Genomic DNA, 22,829 nt, shown 5'->3' on the forward strand with positions numbered 1-22,829 from the left:
AGCAGAAGTTTGTCCAAGTAAAAAAGTAACATTTCACAGACTGCCTCTTGAAAACAGAGATAAGCCAAAGAATTCTTCTAAAGTAGCTGTCATAAGACTTCTTCTGAATCAACTCCTTAAAGAGAAGTGTTTCAGTTAGCACATGCCCTCTTTCCACCCTTAGGGGTTCCCATTTCATCTTGTCTAAAATGCACATAAAGGGCTTAAACTAGACCTTCATCCCCTCACTGCAAAGGAAAAGCAAAAGCCTAGAGACTCACAGAGTCCTCAGCCTGACATTGTAACATGGCCAAACCACCATCAACTGGGAACATCTGCTACAGATTCTTGGTAAGCAAGAAAAAGAGACACAACGCAGATTAAGTGACTCATTTTTGTTTGCTATCCATGAAGTTTAATTCCAGTCTAAATAGTATTTTAAGGTAAGCTTTTTTTTAATTGGCACATCAGAGAGGATAATTCATGTGTTCATCTGATTAATAACTTACACACAAAGAGTAAAAAATAACAATCTTCTCCTCAAAATTCTCCTTAATTAAAACCAGTAGCAGGACTTGAATATGGAGAATAAGAGAAGTAATTCTCGAATATTCAAGCTTGAGAAACTGAATGGGTGGAAATGGCATCTACAGGAATTTTTTTTAAGCTTTAAGGGTATGCCATAAAAAAGCAAATTTCATGTATTTTGTTTATAAATTCAATGTAAACAGTATTTCTGATGACTTGGGTTGTTTTTATTTTATGATATTCTCTGGTATGAAAGTTTTGTTTTCATTTTTAACAGTAATCAATATTTCTTAAAAAATGTAGGCATATTATTGTTTTTTTTCCATTGAAACACCTACACAATTTTCCACAAATACTTGGCAATATTATTTGAAATTTTATACAAAATTAACTTTTTAATGACACAAATATTGAAAAACACTTAAAAGACATTTTTCAAAATCTCTCAACTTGGCCACTCAATGAAATGGATGCATCTATCTGGATTTTCTCCTTCCCAATGAATAACACTAGCTCTATTAGCTGAGCAGATGCTGTCCTTCCTCAGTGAACGTACTGCTTTCCGCCAGGTTTAGCTGGCCAGCAGCTGTGTAAGAAACATGAAGATTTACTGGCTCATGCTCTCAGGATAATTCTCCTAAGACCTCTCATAGCACAGAGAATAAAATGAAGAGCTCCCTAAGGATCAGGCATTGCTGCCTTCCCAAATCCATGTCTTGTTAGGCTCTCCCTCACTCTCTACGATCCAACATCTCTGTGCTGCTTTGCTCGTGAGAGCAGCACCACACTCATTGCCTCAAGGCTGTTCACGTGCTGCCCTTGCTCTCTGGGAGGTTCTTCCCCACACTCTTCATCTGCCGCAGGACTGTCTACCCTCAAACTCTCAATGTCAATGCCCTGCTCTCAGTAGAGGCTTTCTCAGCATCTCATAAATTTCACCATCCCTCACCTCTGGTGTTCTTAGCTACAGCAACTTTTAATCTTCTCATTCACATCATTCATTGCAATTTGTGGTTCCACATATATACTCTTTGCCATTGTTTTGCCGGATCTGTTATTCGTTTATGTTTGTTTATTTTTATTTTAATCTGGAGAGTCTAAGAACCTCAGGATGAAAATATTCGTAGGTGTTACTCATACAATTTTTATTGTTTGCTGAATCCAGTGTTTGCCTAGTTTAAGATGGCTGATCTACAACAGTATCTCCCAGCATTTTCAATCGACTACATATGAAGGAGTCCAGATAACATAAGGGGAAGTTGGTTTCCTCCCATAAACTGGTCACATATCAGCACACTCCCTCTACCCCAAGAATAAATCCCTCAATTGTTGGTTCCATTCTTATCTACGCAGCCCAAGCAAAAAAAAAAAAAAAAAATCACGATTATGTAGTTTCTATTTTGAGCTCCTCGTATCTGAGGAGTTGGGTCACTAGTTCTATAAAACACTTCTAAGGGCACCTGGGTGGTTCAGTTATTTGAGCATCTGCCTTCGGCTTGGGTCACAATCTCAGGGTCCTGGGATCGAGCCTTGAATGGAGCTTTCGGTTAAGCAGGGAGTCTGTTTCTCTTTCTCTCTCCCTCTGCTCCTCCTCACTGTTCATTCTCTCTCTCTCCCCATCTCTCACAAATGAGTGGATGATATCTTAAAAGAAAAAAACAAACAACTTCTATTAAACATCCATTTGTTGAATCCTTACTTTGTTAAGAACACAAGGTTTTGAGACCCTGATGTAAAGGGTACATGGTCTTCAAAATGTTCACAGTCATAATTGAGTACAGAGAGAATGAAACAAACAAACAAAAACTCAATAAGTTCTATTATCTATTGTGAGCTCCATGATGGTGTATTATGAGAGCTACCTCACAAGCGCCCCTATTCCCCAGTATCCTTAGTCAATACCGTATCAGTGGCAGGCTCATGAACCTGGTGTACATTTTATGTCTCTATATCTCATGTTCCCTCTTACGGAACAGACCAAAGTGCAACTTTCCATTTTTCTCCCAACTGATGTCTTACTTTCCCATTTCCATTGCCCAAGAAGATAAACTAGGCTTTGTCCTTGGTTCCTTCCTGTCCATCTTCTCCCATATCCAGTGTATGAGCTCTACTTCCAAAAGACATCTCAACTCAATAACCTCTTTCCTCTGTCACACGGTATAAACCATTTCTTTCCCCCCCTGCAACCTTAGAGTGACCACTGTCTTTCCAAAGGCTTCTTAAACGGAGTCTTACTGCAGGAATAGTGGCCCTTTAAATACAATCCTCAGACCACATCCGCCTACTTTAAATCCCGTAAGGTTTTATACTGCAGTTATGACTAAATCTAAGTTCCTACCATGGTCTACAGACCCTACAAATTCCTACAGATTCTGTCCCCTTCCTACTTTTCTGACTTCATCTCTAAAGTCTCATCTACTCAGTCGTCCTGACACGTTGTTCCTCCTTCAGTTCCTTAAACGGCCATCTTCATGTCTATCCTAGGACACTGGCATTTGTTGTTTTTCCTACACAGAATGCTCTTTCCCCGTATATTTCCATGGCTGACTTATTCCCTTCATTCAGAGCTCAGCTCAAGTTCATCATCTACTGAGAGAAACCTTCTTCAGGCATTCTTGTAAGACAGTATCCCTGTGCCAGTCAATTGCTATTTTCTCTAATTTATACACATACTGCTTTCAAAACTAATTTTATTTTTTGTTTTATTTTTGGGTTGTGATAAAACATTTTATTTAAAGTTAATTTTAGACTCACATAAAAATTATGAAAATAATATGGATCTTTACCTGTAATAATACCCCTTCCACTAATGTTCACATATTACGAAACCATGATACATTTATTAAAACTCAGAAACTAACCTTAGGAATCTATTCTTAAATAAACTGAAAACTCCATTTGGATTTTACTAGTTTTCCAGTTTTCTTTTCTGTTTTGGTATTAAATCCAGGCTATCATCATATTGCATTATTCTTCATGTTTCCTTAGTCCTTTCTTTTTTTTTTTTTTTTAAGATTTTATTTATTTATTTGACAGAGAGAAATCACAAGTAGGCAGAGAGGCAGGCAGAGAGAGAGGAGGAAGCAGGCTCCCTGCTGAGCAGAAAGCCCGATGTGGGGCTCGAACCCAGGACCTGGGATCATGACCTGAGCCGAAGGCAGCGGCTTAACCCACTGAGCCACCCAGGCGCCCTCCTTGGTCCTTTCTAATCTGTGACAGTTTTTGCACTCTTTCATGGCTTTTCATGATTTTGACACTTTGGAAAAGTATTGTTCAGGTATTTTGTAGAATGCTTCTGACTTTGGACTTACATGAATTTTCTCATGATTATACCAGGGTAATGGCTTTTAGGGAAGAACACCACAAAAGAGAAGAGCATCTTATTGCATATTATTAGTAGGAGCCCAATATCAACATACATTATCACTAGTGATATTAACCTTGGTCACTTGATTAATAAAGTGTCTACTAGATTTCTCCACTATGAAATCACTGTATTTTCCTTCCTATATACTATTATTTGGAAGGAAGTCACTAAGTACAGCCCACAACCAAAACAAAAGGAATTAGACTACACCTTATAGGTAGGATAGTAGCTACACATATTTGCATTTGTCCTTAAGAAAGCTTTATCTCCTTTCCTCCACCAATTTATTTCTCTAATCATGCCTTGATATAGTAGGGACTCATGGATATTTATTTTATTCTTTGGGTCATATTTAGTTCATTTATGTATGTTGTCTGAGGCACTCCACTAGAATATGAGTTGCATGAGGTAAGATAACCCATTTGTCTTGTTCATTACCATAACCCTAGGTCCTAAAATAATTCCTGGCAAAGGATAAACATTCAATCCATATTAATGAATGAAAGATGAAATAATATCAAACATATTTTCATGATCTCTTTTACTCACCATTCTTCATCTCTTAATTGAAAAAGTGAAGGGACATGAGGAAACATGAATTTTTAACACATTCAATCATCATGTTCAAAGGGAAGAAAGAATCCTAAATAGGTTTGGCTAATTTAAACCAGAAATTTAGCTTCACCCTACAAACAGTGGCAGACTGAGACTCTTCCTGAGATCTGTATTATTTCAACACAACCCATCCAAAGAATGGCCCCAAAACACCAACACAAACAGTTCTGCGATTAACAGCTCATGGATATCACTCATATTTTCTTACCTTGTGCACAATATCCCATACATCCCTGAGTGGGCTGTAGTAAGTACACAAAAAAGTTTCCACAGTTTCTTACAGACACTGGGATTTGAAAAAGGCAGCAGTCTTTTGTAGCACTAAATGAAAACTGCCACGTGGCACAAGCTGTCAGTTGCTTGATCTCTCCAGGTGAAGGCAGTGTCTCTGAATCTCTCAAAGATAGCCAGATGGGGGCCTGTGTTCCACAGTGATTCACCTTTTGCAACAGAGAAAACAAAAGTTGAATTTATTTTCACACATAAGTCAATTTTGCATTTTCTTCAAAACAACCTTTAAAATAATAAACTATTATTTAAAAACTCTAATAACTTGTACCTATACTGTAAGAGGAAATTTATATAGCTACTAAATTTAAAGAATACTAAATTTAAGGTTAAGTGTTCATAACTAATATAATCTTATTCCATTTAAATTTATTCTATATTACCTTTGAATGTAAATAAGACAAATTCAGTATCAGATAACTTACCACCATAGTGATACATTCTAAGACAAGAGAATCTGAAGTCATCTTAATATAGAGCAAAAAGATAAACTCACCTTGGAAATTTCTTCTAAAATTACTGGATGTAGTATGTGTAAGATTACTTGATGGGGGAGGAGTATAGGGTAATTGGGTAATGGGCATTAAGAAGGCCACTTGATATAATGAGCACTGAGAGTTATATGGAAATGATGAATCACTAAATTCTACGCTTGAAACTAATAATACAGTATATGTTAACTAAATTGAACTTATATAAATAATTTTTTAAAAAGAAGTTAATGTGGGGTGCCTGGATGGCTCAGGGGGTTAAGCCTCTGCCTTCAGGTCAGGTCATGATCTCAGGGTCCTGGGATTAAGTCCCCCCACACCCCAATCAGGCTCTCTGCTCAGCAGGGAGCCTCCTTTCCCCTTTTCCTCTCTGCCTGCCTCTCTGCCTACTTGTGATCTCTGTCTGTCAAATAAATAAGTAAAATCTTAAAAAAAAAAAAAAAGAAGTTAATGTATAGTTCAGGAGGCATCAAAAATGAGGGGAAAAGGAAAGGACTATTCAAATCCAGTGATGAAACAACTGGTTGGCAATTTGAAAGAAAAGTCTCCCTTAAAGCCAATTATCAAAATCATTTCCAGTTGGAAAATGGAATTAAATAGGAAACTAACCCAGGAAAAATAAACTACATATGATTTAGGAACGACCCACGCAGGCACTTGCTAAAAGCATGACCTCAGGAAAGACACTCAGCATCCTTCCTTTTTGTTCTAGGTGGATTGTAATATGTGCTATGGTAAGGTATAAACATAATTATGTACATAACATAATTTCTACATAGCAATGACTCAGGTTTTTTTTTCAGATTGTTATCCAGATTATAATACTCAATATTATGATTTCTATACTTAAAAACAATGGAAACCATAAAGGAAAAGATTGATAGTTATGTTTAAATAATAATTTTAAAAATATAAGACAAATAAGAGTTAATAAGAATTGGGGGCGCCTGGGTGCTCAGTGGGTTAAGCCTCTACCTTCCGCTCAGGTCATGATCTCAGGGTCCTGGTATTGAGCCCCACATCAGGTTTTCTGCTCAGCAGGGAGCCTGCTTCCCGCCCCACCCCGCCTCTACCTCCTTGTGATTTCTGTCTGTCAAATAAATAAATAAAATCTTAAAAAAAAACAGAATTAAATAAGAACTATTTAATAATATTATATTTAGTATATTATTTATTGTCACATTATTATATTTCTTATTTTATTTTAATTATGTAATATTATCCACTTAAAAACTGTAAGATCATAGATGGGTAAAAGACACAAACACATAATTCACAAAAGAAATACAGATGTTTAATGAATACATGAAAGTATCCAGTATTAAAAAAGGTATTTTTACCTACTGCTCCTAAAATGAGAGATTAGCATATTTTTTTAAAGATTATTTATTTATTTATTTGACAAACAGAGATCACAAGTAGGCAGAGAGAAAGGAAGGGAAGCAGGCTCCCCACTGAGCAGAGAGCCCGACGTGGGGCTCAATCCCAGGACCCTAGGATCATGACCTGAGCTGAAGGCAGAGGCTTTAACCCACTGAGCCACCCAGGTGCCCCGAGATTAGCATATTTTAAAAAAACAATTATATGTATCAAAAACTTCAAAAAGACATTAACCTTTACTAATTTTAATTATAAAATAATCTTAATAAATACACTAAAATATAAGTGATTTATATGCATGTTTACTAATTGCAGAATTACTTATTATAGCAAGAGCCCAAAGGCTCACACATGGCAATGGTCTATATAAATACAGTATATGCATATGACAGAATATTATTTTCAAAATTAATATTAAAGAATTTTCAATAGCATAGGAAAATGCTAATGCTGTAACTACCTGAAAAAAGCATGTTATGCAATTGGACATGTAGCATGAACCTTACAGAACAATATAAAAAGAAGGAATGATAGCAAAATGTTTTTATGGTACTATGACTGTGTGGGTATATGATGAATGAATGTTATTCTATTAATAGTCCTTCATTTTCTAAGTTTTCTATAATGTACATGAATTACTTTAATCATCATAAATAAACATTTTTATTTACACAGACTTGTATTATCCTCTAGCGTTAAAAAAAAAAAGAAAAGAAAAGAAAAAAAAAAGTCCTACGGATTCTCCAGGTGGCTCCTCTAAAGCTTTGAATCAAGTAGGGAATGAGAAAGTGGGGGCAGAGAACACTTCTCCCTGGGGCACAGACCCAGTGAAATCAGTTCACTTTTACATTTGTGTGAGGTTCTAGATTCAATTATAACTAGTTCAGCCAAAGGAAAAAAAAAACACAAAGATTTAAGGATGTAATGAATTTCCTGTAATTTCCTCAAATTTTACTTCTAAATTCTGATTTTTTTAGTTTATTACAAACAAAATGTCACAAAAGTGACAAGCAAATAAACAAAAAGGAAAGAATAAGATGGCCACAGTGTCACAGCTTAAATACTGTTAAAATTTGGATATCTTCTCTGAGTTTTTTTTACATTACGTTTGAAAGGGAAAATAATTCCTGCTTCTGCATAATTCACAAAATGTAGGTAACAATAAGGAGAATGAAGAGCCCTCACATAGAAGGAACCTTCTATTTAAGACTGACAAGAACTTGAAGCACTTAGACAACACAGTATTTTACTGTTTGCAAGTTACTTAGAGGTAAGTACAGGAACCCTGGAGACTGGTGGCCTGTGATCGAAACGTGGCTGTTTGGATAACTCTAGCAGGGGTGTTTTCGCTTAAGAATCTGTGTGTCCTGTGTTCTATGATGGAAATAAGGGTAACAGACTTTATTCTAGGGTTGTAAAAACTACATAAGATAGTGTAGGTAAAAACCCTTGGCGGACTGCATGAGCGTAACATTAGCTACTACTATTATTATTACAACAGGGAACATGGCACAATATTCCTTTGGATTAACTCAATCTTGACACAAAAGTAAAATCATATTCCAGAGAGAGAAATAAATTGGTTTTAACAAGATTCAATGCTCATATGAAAAAATACATAAGAAAACAAACATGTAGTTCTTAGTGAGTTGAAATACCTCAACACATTTGGTTGGCATCTCAGCAGGTCTGTCAAAGATGAGAAACCGATACCATCCGGGAGAGAGAGAATGGTCACATATCAGGTCTTGAGAGGGAGAATGCTGGAGGTGCATTGAGTCAAAATGCACACTTCTATAAGGACTCTGAAGAAACCGGTGTCCCCCAGGAGAGCATTCCTGAGCTAGGATGGAAAGACAGTGTCTTATGTATGTGTTTTCCTCATTAACACAGTTTATTCCTCAGTTAAAACTGATTTTCCTCCCAAATTAAGCAAAAACCTAAAACTGCACATAATGACCATATGAAATGTCAGGATCTCTTAGTAAGTCAAAGATGACTTGCATTTTCCATAAATGCAATAAACCAATCAATAAACTATAGAATGTATTTTTGAGGTACTTAAATTTCAAGAACTTTACTTTCATTTAATTTGGACAAGCAATACTGCTGCTCACTGTTGAGTTAGGATTTGTTTACTTTTATCATCTGAAGTCACAGACCCTGCAAAGATGCCTCTTGAGAGCAACCCTCCAGATCTGAATGTCATTACTGACCCTTCAAGACACACATCCCTCCCCGGTAGCCATATGCCCCCCATATCCCATCTCTGCCAAGTCTTGGAAGGCAACAAATTAAGCTTTTAAGGCCAAGCTAATTTTAGCAAAATGCCCTCCTACTGAAGTTTCCTGCATTCTTGAGTACAGGAAAGAATATAGTTTTCAGTTTTTTTCCTTTTTCTTTTTTTGTAATATAAAGTATTGAAGTCCCTTTTTATTACCAGGCACAGGAAAAGGAAAGGGGTGTAGGAGAACAGTTTTGAAGGAGAAACAAGAAAAGACCCTGAAGAAAGGGAGACTCTGTAGGTTTTTTTTAGGGAAGCCATTTTCTGATTAGCACTTGGCCTGGAGGATACTTTTTCTGTCAAACCCACAGAGGCAGAACATAAAGCTCCTCTCCCAGCAAGAAGAGACAAACAGAGGTAGTAATCCTAGAAATATATCCTAGAAATATAACCAGAATTATAACTCTTGTTCGAAGTTCCTATACTCTCAAATGATAGGAAGCATAAAGAACTGTCCTTATTTGAATATTAGAGATTCTTATTGATACAGTAGGTATAAAATCTCCAAATATTAGCTATTATGTATGTCGAAGGAAACTACTATAATACAGATAACATCTATAAAATAGAAATGTGAAAGAAAAATTCAATCATTACTAAAGTACCTCACTGTGGGAAAAGAATTATCTAACTGAACAAAAACTCTCAAAATTTATTACATAATTTTAAGTTACAGAAGTGTTTTTAAATAAAAATCACTTAACTTAGTAAGAGCCCAATAAACTAGAGATATTAATTTATAAGTCAATCTCATAAATGTAGCTTATTATAATTTTTTTTTTGCTTTTTGTTGTTGGCAGAGATAGCAATTGAATTGTACAAAATGTATTGTTCTCCAAGACAAAAGACATTCCCAAAGAAATTTTCATAGTAGAAAAATTTAGGAATGAACACAAAAGGTTTCTCCTCGTTTTATCTCTTGCTCCACAAGTTTTCAACATCCCCAGAAAAGTATAATTCAAAAAATACTATTGACTTTGATGATCTCAAACTGTCAACATTAGATAAATATTTCATAAAATGTGTATGGCTAGAACTCAGGAGACATGCTTCATTTCGTTTAATTTTGAAATAATTCTAAGATCCTATCAGTACCACAACATTGTACCTGGTTAGAAACCAAGGAAAATATTTTTAAAAAGATTCCTAGTGAGGTTTGCATGAATTATTGAAACATTTTCACTGATCTCTTTCCTGAAAGAATTTTGTCTTGGGAAAAAAGTCACTAACTCTAACTTGATTCTGAAGAGTATTTCTCCTTCTTTAATGCTTCTGTAGTGCTCACATTTCCTCTGACTTTGCACTTCGAATAACTGTTTTCTAAATCAAAGCTAAAGATGTAGTAAATGTACTGGCAATCACAGCGTAACAACAACAGTGTGCAGAAATATTGGGGTTTAGAGCAAACGTTCAAAAAAGAATTCTTGAGATGTGTTTGGTGGAAAAAGGTGGATTTATTAATGCATGGTGACAGGACCCATGGGCAGAAACAGCTGCACTGAGGTTGTGACCAATTATATACTTTTAAGTTGGGAGGGGGTTAGAGATAGTGAAGGCCTATAACGAATTTTGGAGGCAAGGTTTCTAGGACCTTGAGGGGGATAGCTATTGTTAGGAAATGGTCATTTATTACTGTCTAGTGAAACATTAGTCATAAGACCCCTAAAGTGTCTCATGTATTGGTGGACCATATGCTTAGGGGATAACTGCTAACATGTATCTTGGAGGGTAGAGACAAAGGAAGTTTTCAAAGGAAATTTTTTATGTTAAAGGAGACTTAAAGGATCCTGGAGGTTGGGTTAATATTAATGTAAAATTGCCTTTTGCCCTTAGCAAAGTATTAACATTGAGACAGTTGAGTTCTTAGAGGAAATCACTCTGCCTATCTTAAGGACATGTCAGTGGGCTCTAGGCAATAAGGAAATTTAATTTTTTCTTTTGCCTTTGTTCCCCACATCAAACATTACTAAAGAACTATGTAATATTTACAGAGAAAAAATTTTTAATTTATTTATTTTTATATAGTATTTATTTTAGAGGTAAATTCTTAACTCATATAATAGTAACCCATATTTTGTATTGTTCATTTTTTTCCCAAAAAATCTACTTGTCTTTTTAAAAATGTTAAAGGTCTCTGCAGAAAATCTTAAAATCTATTAGCAATAAACAAGCCACACTCTTAAAAACCTCATTATAACCTTAACTCTAGAATGCAACATACAGTTAACTAAGTGAGAATTATATCCTTATAATTCCCATCCTATCCCATCCTTGGTTTGGGCTCACATTTGGAAATTTGGGGACTTAGCTCCGCAAATACTAAAAGAAGAGCTCTACAATTAGAGCTCACTCATTAGTCAATTTTATGACATGTATGATGTGCTAAGCTTTCTAGCAAACTACCAATATAACTTTTCCCTCATAACAAAAGTACATATAAAATATATATTAAAATTGACATTTCTATTTATTCTGTCTTTCCCAAGAGGATTCAAATAAGTTAGATAGTATATAATAGAATCTGTAATACCTGGATTTCAAATACTTTGGGAGAATTTGCCAAGTTATAAATAATAGGTACATAATGATACAATATGAAAATGGTTTTCTACTTTTGTTTGTAGATATAAAATGATCTGTACTAGATTGTTTTCTAATTTTAACACAATGGCCAAGATTCCTTAAGATTCATAACTGGTAGACAAACAAATATGTGAGGAAAGTAGATAAATCACCGTTTTGAATATGCTTAACACCTGAAGACAGCTACTTCATTATACCTGAGTTTATAATCATAAACCTTTGGTGTATTGCTCTATAGTAATTTTAAATATTTGTGATTTTTTAAAATTTGTATAGCTTCCCTAAGGCTTCTGATATTCAAAATAAGACTATGAGTTCTGCAACAACACAGAAGACTAAAAAGCAAGGGCTGATAGAGTGACTAGTTTGCTTTATCTCTTTACTTTGCCCTCCTTCATATAACAAGAGGCAAAACTGAATGCCTCTTGTGAAGGACACAAATAGACTGAAAGTATAAGTATGGAAAAATAACATACAAGCAGCACCCACTAGAAAACAGGATTGGCTATATTAATATCAGACCAAAAAAATCTTTAAAAATGTTACTAGAGATAAGGACGGGCATTTTGTAATGATGATAGGTTCAGTTCCATGACGAAGATACTCAGTTATGAATACACACACACACACACACTGAAGGAAAAAAATACCTACTTCAATGTAATAGTTGGGGACTTCATTTTTTTTTAAAGATTTTATTTATATATTTGAGGAGAGTGAGTGGGGATGGGAGGGAAAAGAGCAGAGGGAGAGGGACAAGCAGACTCCACCCTGAGCATGGAGCCTCACACGGCTCCATCTCACAACCCTGGGATGATGACCTGAGCAGAAATCAAGAGCCAGATGCTTAAATGACTAAGCCACCCAGGCATTCCACAATACTCCACTTTCAATATGAATAGAAAAATGGGCAGATGGTCAACAAAGAAATAGAGCTAGAACAATACTATAAACCAACTTACCCTAACAGGCATCTACAGAACACACCTGCCAACAACAGCAAATAGAAGTTCCTCTGAAGTATACATGAAACATTCTTCAGGATAGACAGTAAACTAAACCACAAGATAAACCTCAATCAATTCAAAGATAGAAATCATGAAAAATGTGTTCTCCGACCACAATGGAATGAAATTATGCATCAACAGCAGAAATAAATTTAAAGAGCTTACAAATATCTGGAAATTAACCTAGATAATTGATGGGTCAAAAAAGAAATTAGTAAGAAAATGAGAAAATATACTGAAAAGATTAAAACAAAGATACAGTATACCAAAATCTATGAGATGCTGCTAAATTAGCAGAAAACTTGTAGCTATATATGCCTACATTAGACAAGAGTAAGATCCCAATGTAATACAAGCTAACCTTGCGCCTTAACAATGGAGAAAAAAAAGCAGACTGTATCTTAAGGAAGCAGAAGAAAAGAAAATTTAAAGATTAGAGAGTAAATTAATAAAATTGAGAATAGAAAAACAATGGAGAAAATGAAATGAAACCAAAAGCTGGTTCTTTGAAAAAATCAACAGAATTGGCAGATCTCTAAAGAGACTGGGAATAAAGAGAGAAGACTCAATTACCAGAATCCAAAATGAAAGAGGAGACACCACTAAAGATTTTATTAAGAAATATTATTACAGGGGTACCTGGGTGGCACAGCAGGTTAAGTGTTGGACTCTTGGTTTTGGCTCAGATCGTGATTTCAGGGTCATGAGTTTAAGCCCTGCATGGGGATTTGTGCTCAGCATGGAATCTGCTTAAGACTCTCTCCCTCTGTCTCTCCCCTGCCCAACATGCTGTGCACTCTCTCTCTCTAGAATAAACATTTTTTAAAAAGGAATATATTATAATAAATTAGATAAATTAAATAAGATTGACAAATTCCTAAAAAGACATGACAAAACTGACTCAAGTAGAAATAAGCAATCCAAATAGATATGTCATGTGAAAATATTGAGTTAAAAAAAAAACACACCCATAAAAAAAGGCCAAATTCAGATGGCATCAATGCTGTATTCTACCAAACACTTAAACAATAATACCAATTCTTCACAAGCACAAATAATATAAAAGGATGGAATATTTCCAGACTCATTCTATGAACCCAGTATTACTGATACAAAAACCAAAAAAAAGATATCACAAGAAAAGAAGACTGCAGACCAATACATCTTTTTTTTTTTTTTTAAGTTTCCATTTATTTATTAGACAGAAAGATCACAAGTAGACAGAGAGGCAAGCAGAAAGAGGGAAGGAAGCAGGCTCCCCACCGAGCAGAGAGCCCGATGCAGGGCTTCATCCCAGGAGCTGGGATCGTGACCTGAGCCGAAGGCAGAGGCTTTAACCCACTGAGCCACCCAGGTGCCCCAATACATTTTATGAATATGGATGCAAACATCCTCAGCAAAATACTAGCAACATGAATCCAGAAATTAGACAAAGAATTATAAACCATGACCAAGTGGGATTTAAACCAGGTATGTAAGATTGATTTAACTTCCAAAAATGAATCAACATAATATACTAATATTGATAGAATAAAAACAAAAAAATTTTCAAGTACTTTCAAAAGACCCAGAAAAATAATTTGAAAAATATCTAACCCCCCTTTTTTATATATATACCAAACAAACTAGCAATAGAATAGAACTTACTCAACCTGATAAAGAGAATCTACACATGGGACGCCTGGGTGGCTCAGTTGGTTAAGCAGCTGCCTTCAGCTCAGGTCATGATCCCAGCATCCTGGGATCGAGTCCCACATCGGGCTCCTTGCTTGGCAGGGAGCCTGCTTCTCCCTCTGCCTCTGCCTGCCACTCTGTCTGCCTGTGCTCACTCTCACTTCTCTCTCTGTGACAAATAAATAAAATCTTAAAAAAAAAAAAGAGAGAGAGAGAATCTACACACACACACACCCCCAAACAGAAAAAAAACAAAAAAACTAACATATAAAAAAACCCCTCCAGTTTACATCATACTTGATGAAGTAAGACTGGGTGCTTTCTCACAAAATTAGGAATGCCCACTCTCCCTGATTTTATTCCACATGGTACTTCAGGTTCTAACTAGGACAAATAGGCAAGATAAATAAATAAAAGGTATCCGGATTGGAAAAGAAGAAGTAAAACTATCTCTAGTCACGGATGAAATGATTTTTTATGTAAAAATCCCTAAGAAATCCATACACACAAAAGTTATAATGAACACATTTAACAAGGTTTTAGGATGCAAAATCAAGATACAAAACTTAATTATATTCTTATACATGTACAGTGAACAGATTGAAAAAGAAAATTTAAAAATTGATTCCACCTACATAGCCTCAAAAGAAAAAAATATTTAGGGATAAATTTAACAAAAGAAGTCCAAACTTACACTCTAAACATCACACAATATTGCTGAAAGAAACTGGAGATCTACGTAAATGGAAATATGAACATCCTTGTTCATAGATCAGAAGATTTAACGTTGTTCAGATTGCAATCCTTCCCAAATTAATATGAAGATTCATCAAATCCCTATCAGAATATCAAGGGACTCCTTTGTAAAAATAGGCAAATTAATTCGAAATTCATATGGAATTTCAAGGGACACCGTATAGCTAAAACAATCTTGAAAAAGAAAAACTAAATAGGAGGAATCATATTTTCCATTTCATAATTTACTACAAGCACCTGCAATCAAAAGAGCATGGTGTTGATATATGGATAAACACAGATCAATGAATAAAATTGAGAGTCCAGAAATAAACCCACGTTTCCATCTAGTTTTCAACTGATTTTCGGCATAGGTGACAAGGTCATTTAATGGGGAAAGGACAGTCTTTTCAACAGATGGTCCTGGGAAAACTGGATATTCACATGCAAAAGAATAAACTTGGACCCTTATGCTGTACCATATATAAAAATTAACTCAAAATGTATCAAATACCAAAATACAAGAGCAAAGACTATAAGACTCTTAAAAAAAAAAACTGGGGTTAAAAAAAAACACTGGGGTAAATCTTCATGCCTTTGATTTGGCAACAAATGCCACGATATGACAACAAAGCACAAGCAACAACAAAAAAAGATAAATTGGATTTCATTAAAATTAAAACTTCCATGCTTCAAAAGACATTATTAAGAATGTGAAAAGACAACCCACAGAATGGGAAAAAAATTGCAAATCATGTATCTGGTAAGAGAATTGTATCTATAATACATACATAATTCATACAACTCAACAACAAAAATAACTCATATAACTCAACCCAATTAAAAAAAAACTGTTGAAGTATCAGAGTAATATTTCTTCACAGAAGATATACTAATATCCAATAAGCACATGAAAAGCACTTGTCATCATTAGCCACCAGGGAAATGCAAATCAAACCACAAAGAAATGTCATTTCATACATAACAGGATGGCTAAAATCAAAATCTCAATGTTGACAAGAATGTGGATGAATTAGAACCTTCGTATACTTCTATGGGATGATAGAACAGCACAGCCACTATGGAAAACAATCTGGCTGTTCCTCAAAGGGCTAAACAGAATTATTCCCTGATTCAGTAATTCTACCTCCAGTTACATATATGCCTAGGAGAAATGAAATCATGTGTCCACACAATAACCTGTACTTCAAAGTAGTATTATTTATAATGGCCCAAAGGTGGAAAAACCCCAAACGTTCATCAACTGATGAATGTACATACAAAATGTGGTAAACACAGAATGGAAAACTATACCACTACAAAAAGAGATGAAGGACTAAATATGGTACAACGTGAATGAACCTTGAAAACATGATGCTAGGTGAAAAAAGTCAGTCACAAAAGACAACATAGTATATGATCCCATTTACATAAAATACACGGAATAGGCAAATCCTATAGAACAATGTAGGTCAGAGATGGCTTACAGTTGGAAAGGCGAGAGGGTAATGGAAGGAATAGGGGATCGAAAGCTAGAGTACAGTATTTCAAAGTGATAAAAATGTTCTAAAACTGATGATAGTGGCTGCATTTATCTGTGAATATGCTAAAACCCAGATCACCGTACACAGTAATAACTATCGCACACTGTGAGTGATTTATATGGTATATGAGCTATATTTCAATGATGCTGTTTGAAAAAAAAAAAAAGAACTCATATTTACTTCCTCTCTCCTATCTTGACTCTATTAAAGATTAAAAAATTACCAACTTTACCAACATATGAGTTAAAACCTAGTAAGGGTTAATATTTGCCTTCAGTAGAGAGATTATATGGAGGCAAGAAGGGGTTCTGTGATCTATAGTCAACACTGAAGCAGATTCTCTTTATAAATACTGGTCATTTTTCTGGAAATATTTTATCTAACCATAATACATGCATATTTAATGTTATTACATGTATGTTTACCTATTCTTCAAGAACAGTTCTTCAGGAAGATCTAGTACATCTGTAAGCAAACCAAAGAAGGTATAGAGGAATGATACCTTTTTAAGGTATCATTTCAGGAGGGACGCCTGGGTGGCTCAGTTGGTTAAGTGTCTGTCTTTGGCTCAGGTCATGATCCCAGGATCCTGGGAGAGAGTTCTGCCTTGGGAATCTTTGCTCAGCAGGGAGCCTGCTTCTCCCTCAGCCTTCAGCTCCCTCTGCTTGTGCTCTTATCTCTCTGACAAATAAATAAAAATCTTAAAAAAAAAAAAGTATCATTTCAGGAAATAATAAATTGGGGTTTAATATTATTTTAAAATTCTTTCATGAGGGAAAGATTGCTTGCTCTTCCCCCTCCCTTTTTTAACTTATTAAAGAGTTAAATTTAACTTAGTAAAATACTGAGATTAACAAGATGAGAAGACAAAATTATACCCTAAGCAATTATAAAAGTTGCCCATAACTTTTTTTCGAAGTTGTACACAGATCAGATTTAGTTCTGAAAAATATAAGGAAATTTAAAAGAATAAGTTACCCTTCACTTAATACTTTTATCTATATATACACAAAAAACAATAAGGAAGACCTAATAAATGTTTTAACTTCACTGAATTCTTTTTTTTTTTTTAAAGATTTTATTTATTTATTTGACAGAGAGAAATCACAAGCAGGCAGAGAGGCAGGCAGAGAGAGAGGAGGAAGCAGGCTCCCTGCTGAGGAGAGAGCCCGATGTGGGGCTCGAACCCAGGACCTGGGATCATGACCTGAGCCGAAGGCAGTGGCTTAACCCACTGAGCCACCCAGGCGCCCCTAACTTCACTGAATTCTAAACGGTTTTCTTTGTCATGGATTAAAGAGGAGGGAGTGGCGCTATATTTTCGTAGAGATCTCTTACAGCAGGAAGAGGGATTCTAACAGATAAACTAAAAAGTCATACACAAAACTTAACTTACTGACTTATTTTTTTTAAGATTTTAATTATTTATTTGAGAGAGAGACAGTGAAAGAGAGCATGAGAGGTGAGAAGATCAGAGGGAGAAGCAGACTCCCCGCGGAGCTGGGAGCCCGATGCCAGACTCGATCCCAGGACTCCAGGATCATGATGCGAGCCGAAGGCAGCAGGTCAACCAAGTGAGCCACTCAGGCACCCCAACTTATTGTGGGGATAAATGTTCGCCAATTACTTATTTCCAGCGGTGGGGTGGGACTGGGGCAGAAATCGCGCCGTTTGGAACTGAACTCTTTTCGAATAATTCGGATTCACTTTCCGCAAGGATGCCTGGCAGATGCAGTAAAAGTTGCTTAGAGTAAACTAAAGGGACCCAAAGACCAGGATATCAGCAGGAAACAACCAGAGGAACAGTAACAGTACTGAGGGTCTCAGAGCGGGAGAAGAGGAGGCGACAACCTCCTGAACGCAGGAAAAAAACGGAGCGCCCAAAGGGTGCAAGTTGACCATTCAAGGATTGCGGTAGGGGACGGCGGAGGGCGGTGAGGGACAAATAGCAGATGCGGCCATAAAAATGCGCAGGGACCGTCCGCGTGTCATCCAGAACTCAGCCCCCTTCTCCCTAAGGCCGGAGTGTAGTCCCAGGGCTCCCCTCCGCCGGTGCCCTACCTTGCCGACCTTGCCCCGGGGCCAGGAGCAGCAGCGCCAGCGCCCAGAGTCGGCCAAGCATCGTTGCTGCCGCTCGTGGGGTCCAAAGTGTCGCAGAGCCCGGAGCCGTGGGCGCAGGCAGGATGGGGACACCTCAGACCTATCACAGGACTCTCTCGGCCGGTTCTTGCTAACTCTTCAGAGCCGCTGCGTGTTCTCGCTCTGGCGCGCAGCAGTCCTTCCCAGGAATAGCGTCTTTCGCGCGCCGCTTTGCGGCTACGTCCCGCTCCGAAGCCACGCCCACCAGGCGGGAAGCCACGCCCACTTCCCCTCCCTGGAGGCCGCGTCTGGCGCTTTGCTTTGGCTCCACCACCTTGTATCTCAACAGCGGTCGCGTCCAAGGGACAAGCTCAGGGGGTATAGCAGGGCCCCTCGCGTCTCACTGTTTTAACAAATGCTTTAAGACAACTTGATCATTCTGGAAATTGTTCAGATGGACCTCCAATAAAAGCAGCCTTGCGGGGTTCTGTTGGAAGGGGCAGTGCCCTTGATTACTCCTATAGACGGATTTTTAACCTGGTAATTGGGGGTGCTGGTTTGCCTCCAAAGGTGCACATGCTTCTCAGATGTTGCCCCTTTCACCTCAGGCCTCGGTGATGAAGGATGGAAGGAGGGAGCGGAGATTAATATTCCAACACTGGTAGCTCTCCTCCTCTGCCTCTTTGACAGTTTTAAGAAAGGGAGGACATTGAGACTTCCAAACACCTAGGGTTACCCATTTTATATTTGCTGATTCCAGTGTTCTTTCAAGTTGTCCAATGGTGACCAAGTAACCCAGGATCCTTCCACACATGGTCACATGACTCCCAAGGCTGCCCGGGGGGATGGTCTTTCTTCTGAAGTTATTTTTATATGTGTGGTTGCCTCTGCAGAAGAAGCAGGTGCCCGCCTTAAAAACAAACAAACAAACAAACAAAACAAAACAAAATTTTTAAAAGATTTTATTTATTTATTTGACAGACAGAGATCACAAGTAGGCAGAGGCAGGCAGAGAGAGAGAAGGGGAAGCAGGCTCCCCGCTGAGCAGAGAGCCTGATGTGGGGCTCGATCCCAGGACCCTGAGATCATGACCTGAGCCAAAGGCAGAGGCTTAACCCACTGAGCCACCCAGGCGCCCCAAAACAAAACAAATTTAAAACAAAACAAAAAACCCCCAAAACCCCACAACTGTTTCTGCATCATTCTATGTCATTAAATGAAACCTCATTTTCCTAGTTCTTTTCAGCAGCCTCAGTTCTTGAGTCCCCTTAGCCATCACTTGGGACTTTGCCCTCAGAGCTAGTACCTTAGGGAAAAGAAAACACTAGTCAACAGAAAGTAGTCCTAATGTCCTGGTGGGTTCCAGGATTCAGGCCACAGTTCCACTTATGGATTTGGAGGACTGAGGCTTGGATGAAGCATGATGATAAACACAGGAGATGCCCAAAAGAGGTCCTTCTGAAAATAGTTTATAATTGGGTGCCTGGGTGGTTCAGTCCATTAAGTGTCTGCTTTCAGGTCATAATCCCAGGGTTCTGGGTTTGAGTTCCCCATTGGGATCCCTGCTCAGTGGGGAGTTTTCTACTCCCCCTCCTTCTGCCCTTCCAACCTGGTAGTGCTCTCTCTTGCTCACTCACTCTCTCTCAAATAAATAAATCTTTAAAAAAAATAGTTTATAACTTTTTTTGAAAGATAAATTGCAATTAAAGAATTTTAAGCCTGTTTCCAAAAGTGTAAGTATTAACTTATTTTGGGGGAAAAAAAACCCTTTGTGCTGCATATAACTTGTATGTAGTCCTCTTTTACATGCAAAGAAGGCACCCAATTATAGATATAGAACAAAAGTGAAATATAACTTTTTAGTGGGGTTGGGCAGATGATTTTCATCTTCAGACCTAATTATGGAAGAAAAATTTAAGTTGAGCAGGATGAAAACCCAGAGATTTTTTAGTGTACATCTTTTATTTCAGCATATTAAGTCTTAATAAAATGGACAGAAGGGCAACTGGGTGGGTCAGTTAGGAGACCGACTCTTGATTTTGGCTCAGATCAGTATCAGGTCAGGGTTCTGGGATCCATCCCTTTGTAGGGCTCCATGCTCAGTGGGGAGTCTGCTTGAGATTCTCTCTCTCCCTCTCTCTCTTCCTCTGCTCCTCCACCCTACCCACCCCCGACATGCCAGCTCTCTCTCTCAAATAAATGAATAAATGTTTAACAAAAAACTGGGGCATAAAAATAAACATCAACTGTCTCAGTTTATTTGTGAAATCACAAGGAATAAAGTAATAGCTATAAACAAGATAAAGTTGTAAAAGGCTTTTTGTAAATTTTTTTTTTGTCCAACAATATCTGTAGAAATGCAAGCAACGTTTATATTTTCTTGGAGGACAACATTACTTACCTAATTCTCAACAAATTATGCAACTTAAAACAAATTATATAATTTAAAATATAGTGGGTCCCATTTTTCCCCTCAGTTTTTGACTAATGAATACTATTTTATGAGTTTATAATAGACTTGTAACAACCATTTTTCCTTGATATAGTGAGTTAAGATAGAAAAAAAATGAATTTAAATTGTTTTCCAAATCTCAATGGAAAATTTATCTACTCTGGTGTGGATCTGCAAGAATATATCAAATAAAAATTAGTTACAGGATTGTGGGGAAAAAAAGTAATAAAAATGATGTTTTAACATATATCTAGTAAAGTTCATCAAAAGTTGGTATAAGATTCAGATTTTTCACTTTTTCTTTATTTTTTAAAAGGAGGAAAAAACAGTGGATGCATAGTACCACTAGCGTAAATATCCATGACACCAGGGAAATTATGGCAGGTATCACTGAGAGAGAAATAGTATAGAATGTCTGGAGGAAAATGAAATGAAGCCAAGAAATTAATAAGTATAATGTAACTTGAATAAAGAGAAAAGCCCACCAACAGAAACTTCCATATGATGATTTTTTGCGGGGGAGAAGGGGAGAAAATAACTCTGCACTTGTCATGTTCATTTGCAAAATGATAATGAACTTGTCTGGGTAAAACCCCTCAAGGGGAGGCGAGAAGACAGAGCAAATTAAGTGTACTAACCTTGGAGTCAGGACACCTGGGCTCTAATCCTAGATCTGCCACCTATTTACTAGCTGTGTAACCTTGCACAGCATACTTAATGTCTCTTAACCTCATTTTTCTGCACAATGGGAATGATGATAGTAATACCTACTGCACAGAGTTTAAGAAAAAAAAGTGTGTATATGTGTGGGAATGGGTGCTGAGGAGGAGTGTGAAGAGAGAGCACTGAGCATCTGATTCAGAGTAACTAAAGTGAATGTATATAATAGTGTACTGTCAATAAAGTAAAGGTGCAACACCACATAATTATTCTTTTTCTTGTATCTTGTTATTATATAAAGGTGCATAGTTTCTCAGTGTTAGCCTGTAACAGTGTACAGTATAATTTGGAGTACACTTATTGAAAACACAGGTTTATATAATATATGAATTCCTTGGCCAGTGTGTATTTTACTAAATGAGAGAGTCTGGCTCTCTCCCAGATACATCTGCCTTTTTTGGCAAAAGCATCCGGGGGTGGGGGTGGGGATGGGGGATAATGGCATTACCAAATCAATACTTAAGCTTCATAAATTAATGTCTTGGCTCTGAATCTGAGTTTATATCAGGAGGCTACTGCTCCCAGACAGAGACACTAAATGGAATAGATATCTTGCTCCCAAGACTAGCAAGTTCCTTTTTCTTAATGAGGAGTGAACTAGAGATGTGATACATTAAAGAAAATTCACTGAGAATATCCATTAACTGTGAATTTTATAGTGTTTATCGTGGGCATGCCTCTAGGAAATAATGTGGAAAACCTCGGAGAGGGGGGGCTGTCTGCCTTGGCATGAATGCTGGTTATTATAATGAATCTTTCCACACTCATGTTCGAAGTAGCATTACTCACAATAGCTAAAATGTGGATGAAACCCAGGTGTCCACCGATGGACGAACTGTCAGCAAAATGTGGTATATGCGTGGAATGGAATATTATTGTTTTAAAAAGGAAAGAAATTCTGATACAATACAATACAAATTCTGATACAAGTACAGAAGTTCTGATACAAAACATGGGTGAACCCTGAAGACGTTATGCTAATTGAAATAAGCCAGTTCAAAGGACAAATAGTTCAAAGGATTCCATGTATGTGAAGTACCTAGAATAGTGAAGTTCATAGAGACAGAAGGTAGAATGGTGGTTCCCAAGGACTGGGGGTGGAG

The 22,829-nt window shown here is 37.0% G+C and overlaps 1 protein-coding gene across 4 annotated transcripts in view; it reads right to left on the minus strand.

Annotated features, from left to right (window-relative positions):
• VWDE (von Willebrand factor D and EGF domains) overlaps positions 1–18,782 on the minus strand; it is a 70,787-nt gene extending 52,005 nt beyond the window's left edge. For 2 of the 4 annotated variants that reach the window (XR_007121513.1, XM_047694996.1), the window contains exons 1-3: positions 18,537–18,782; positions 8,307–8,491; positions 4,698–4,929 (exon numbers count right to left, since the gene is read on the minus strand). Coding sequence is in view for 1 of the 4 variants with exons in the window: in XM_047694996.1 (XP_047550952.1) it covers positions 4,698–4,929; positions 8,307–8,491; positions 18,537–18,597 (478 nt within the window). In the remaining 3 variants the exon portion in view is untranslated. Of the gene's footprint in view, positions 1–1,967; positions 1,986–4,697; positions 4,930–8,306; positions 8,492–18,536 lie in introns of those variants that run through there. The other 2 variants (XR_007121514.1, XR_007121515.1) reach the window with 2 other exon arrangements.
• Positions 18,783–22,829: the final 4,047 nt, after the last annotated feature.

The sequence above is a fragment of the Lutra lutra genome, chromosome 11 (assembly GCF_902655055.1).
Source record: "Lutra lutra chromosome 11, mLutLut1.2, whole genome shotgun sequence".
NCBI lineage: Eukaryota > Metazoa > Chordata > Mammalia > Carnivora > Mustelidae > Lutra > Lutra lutra.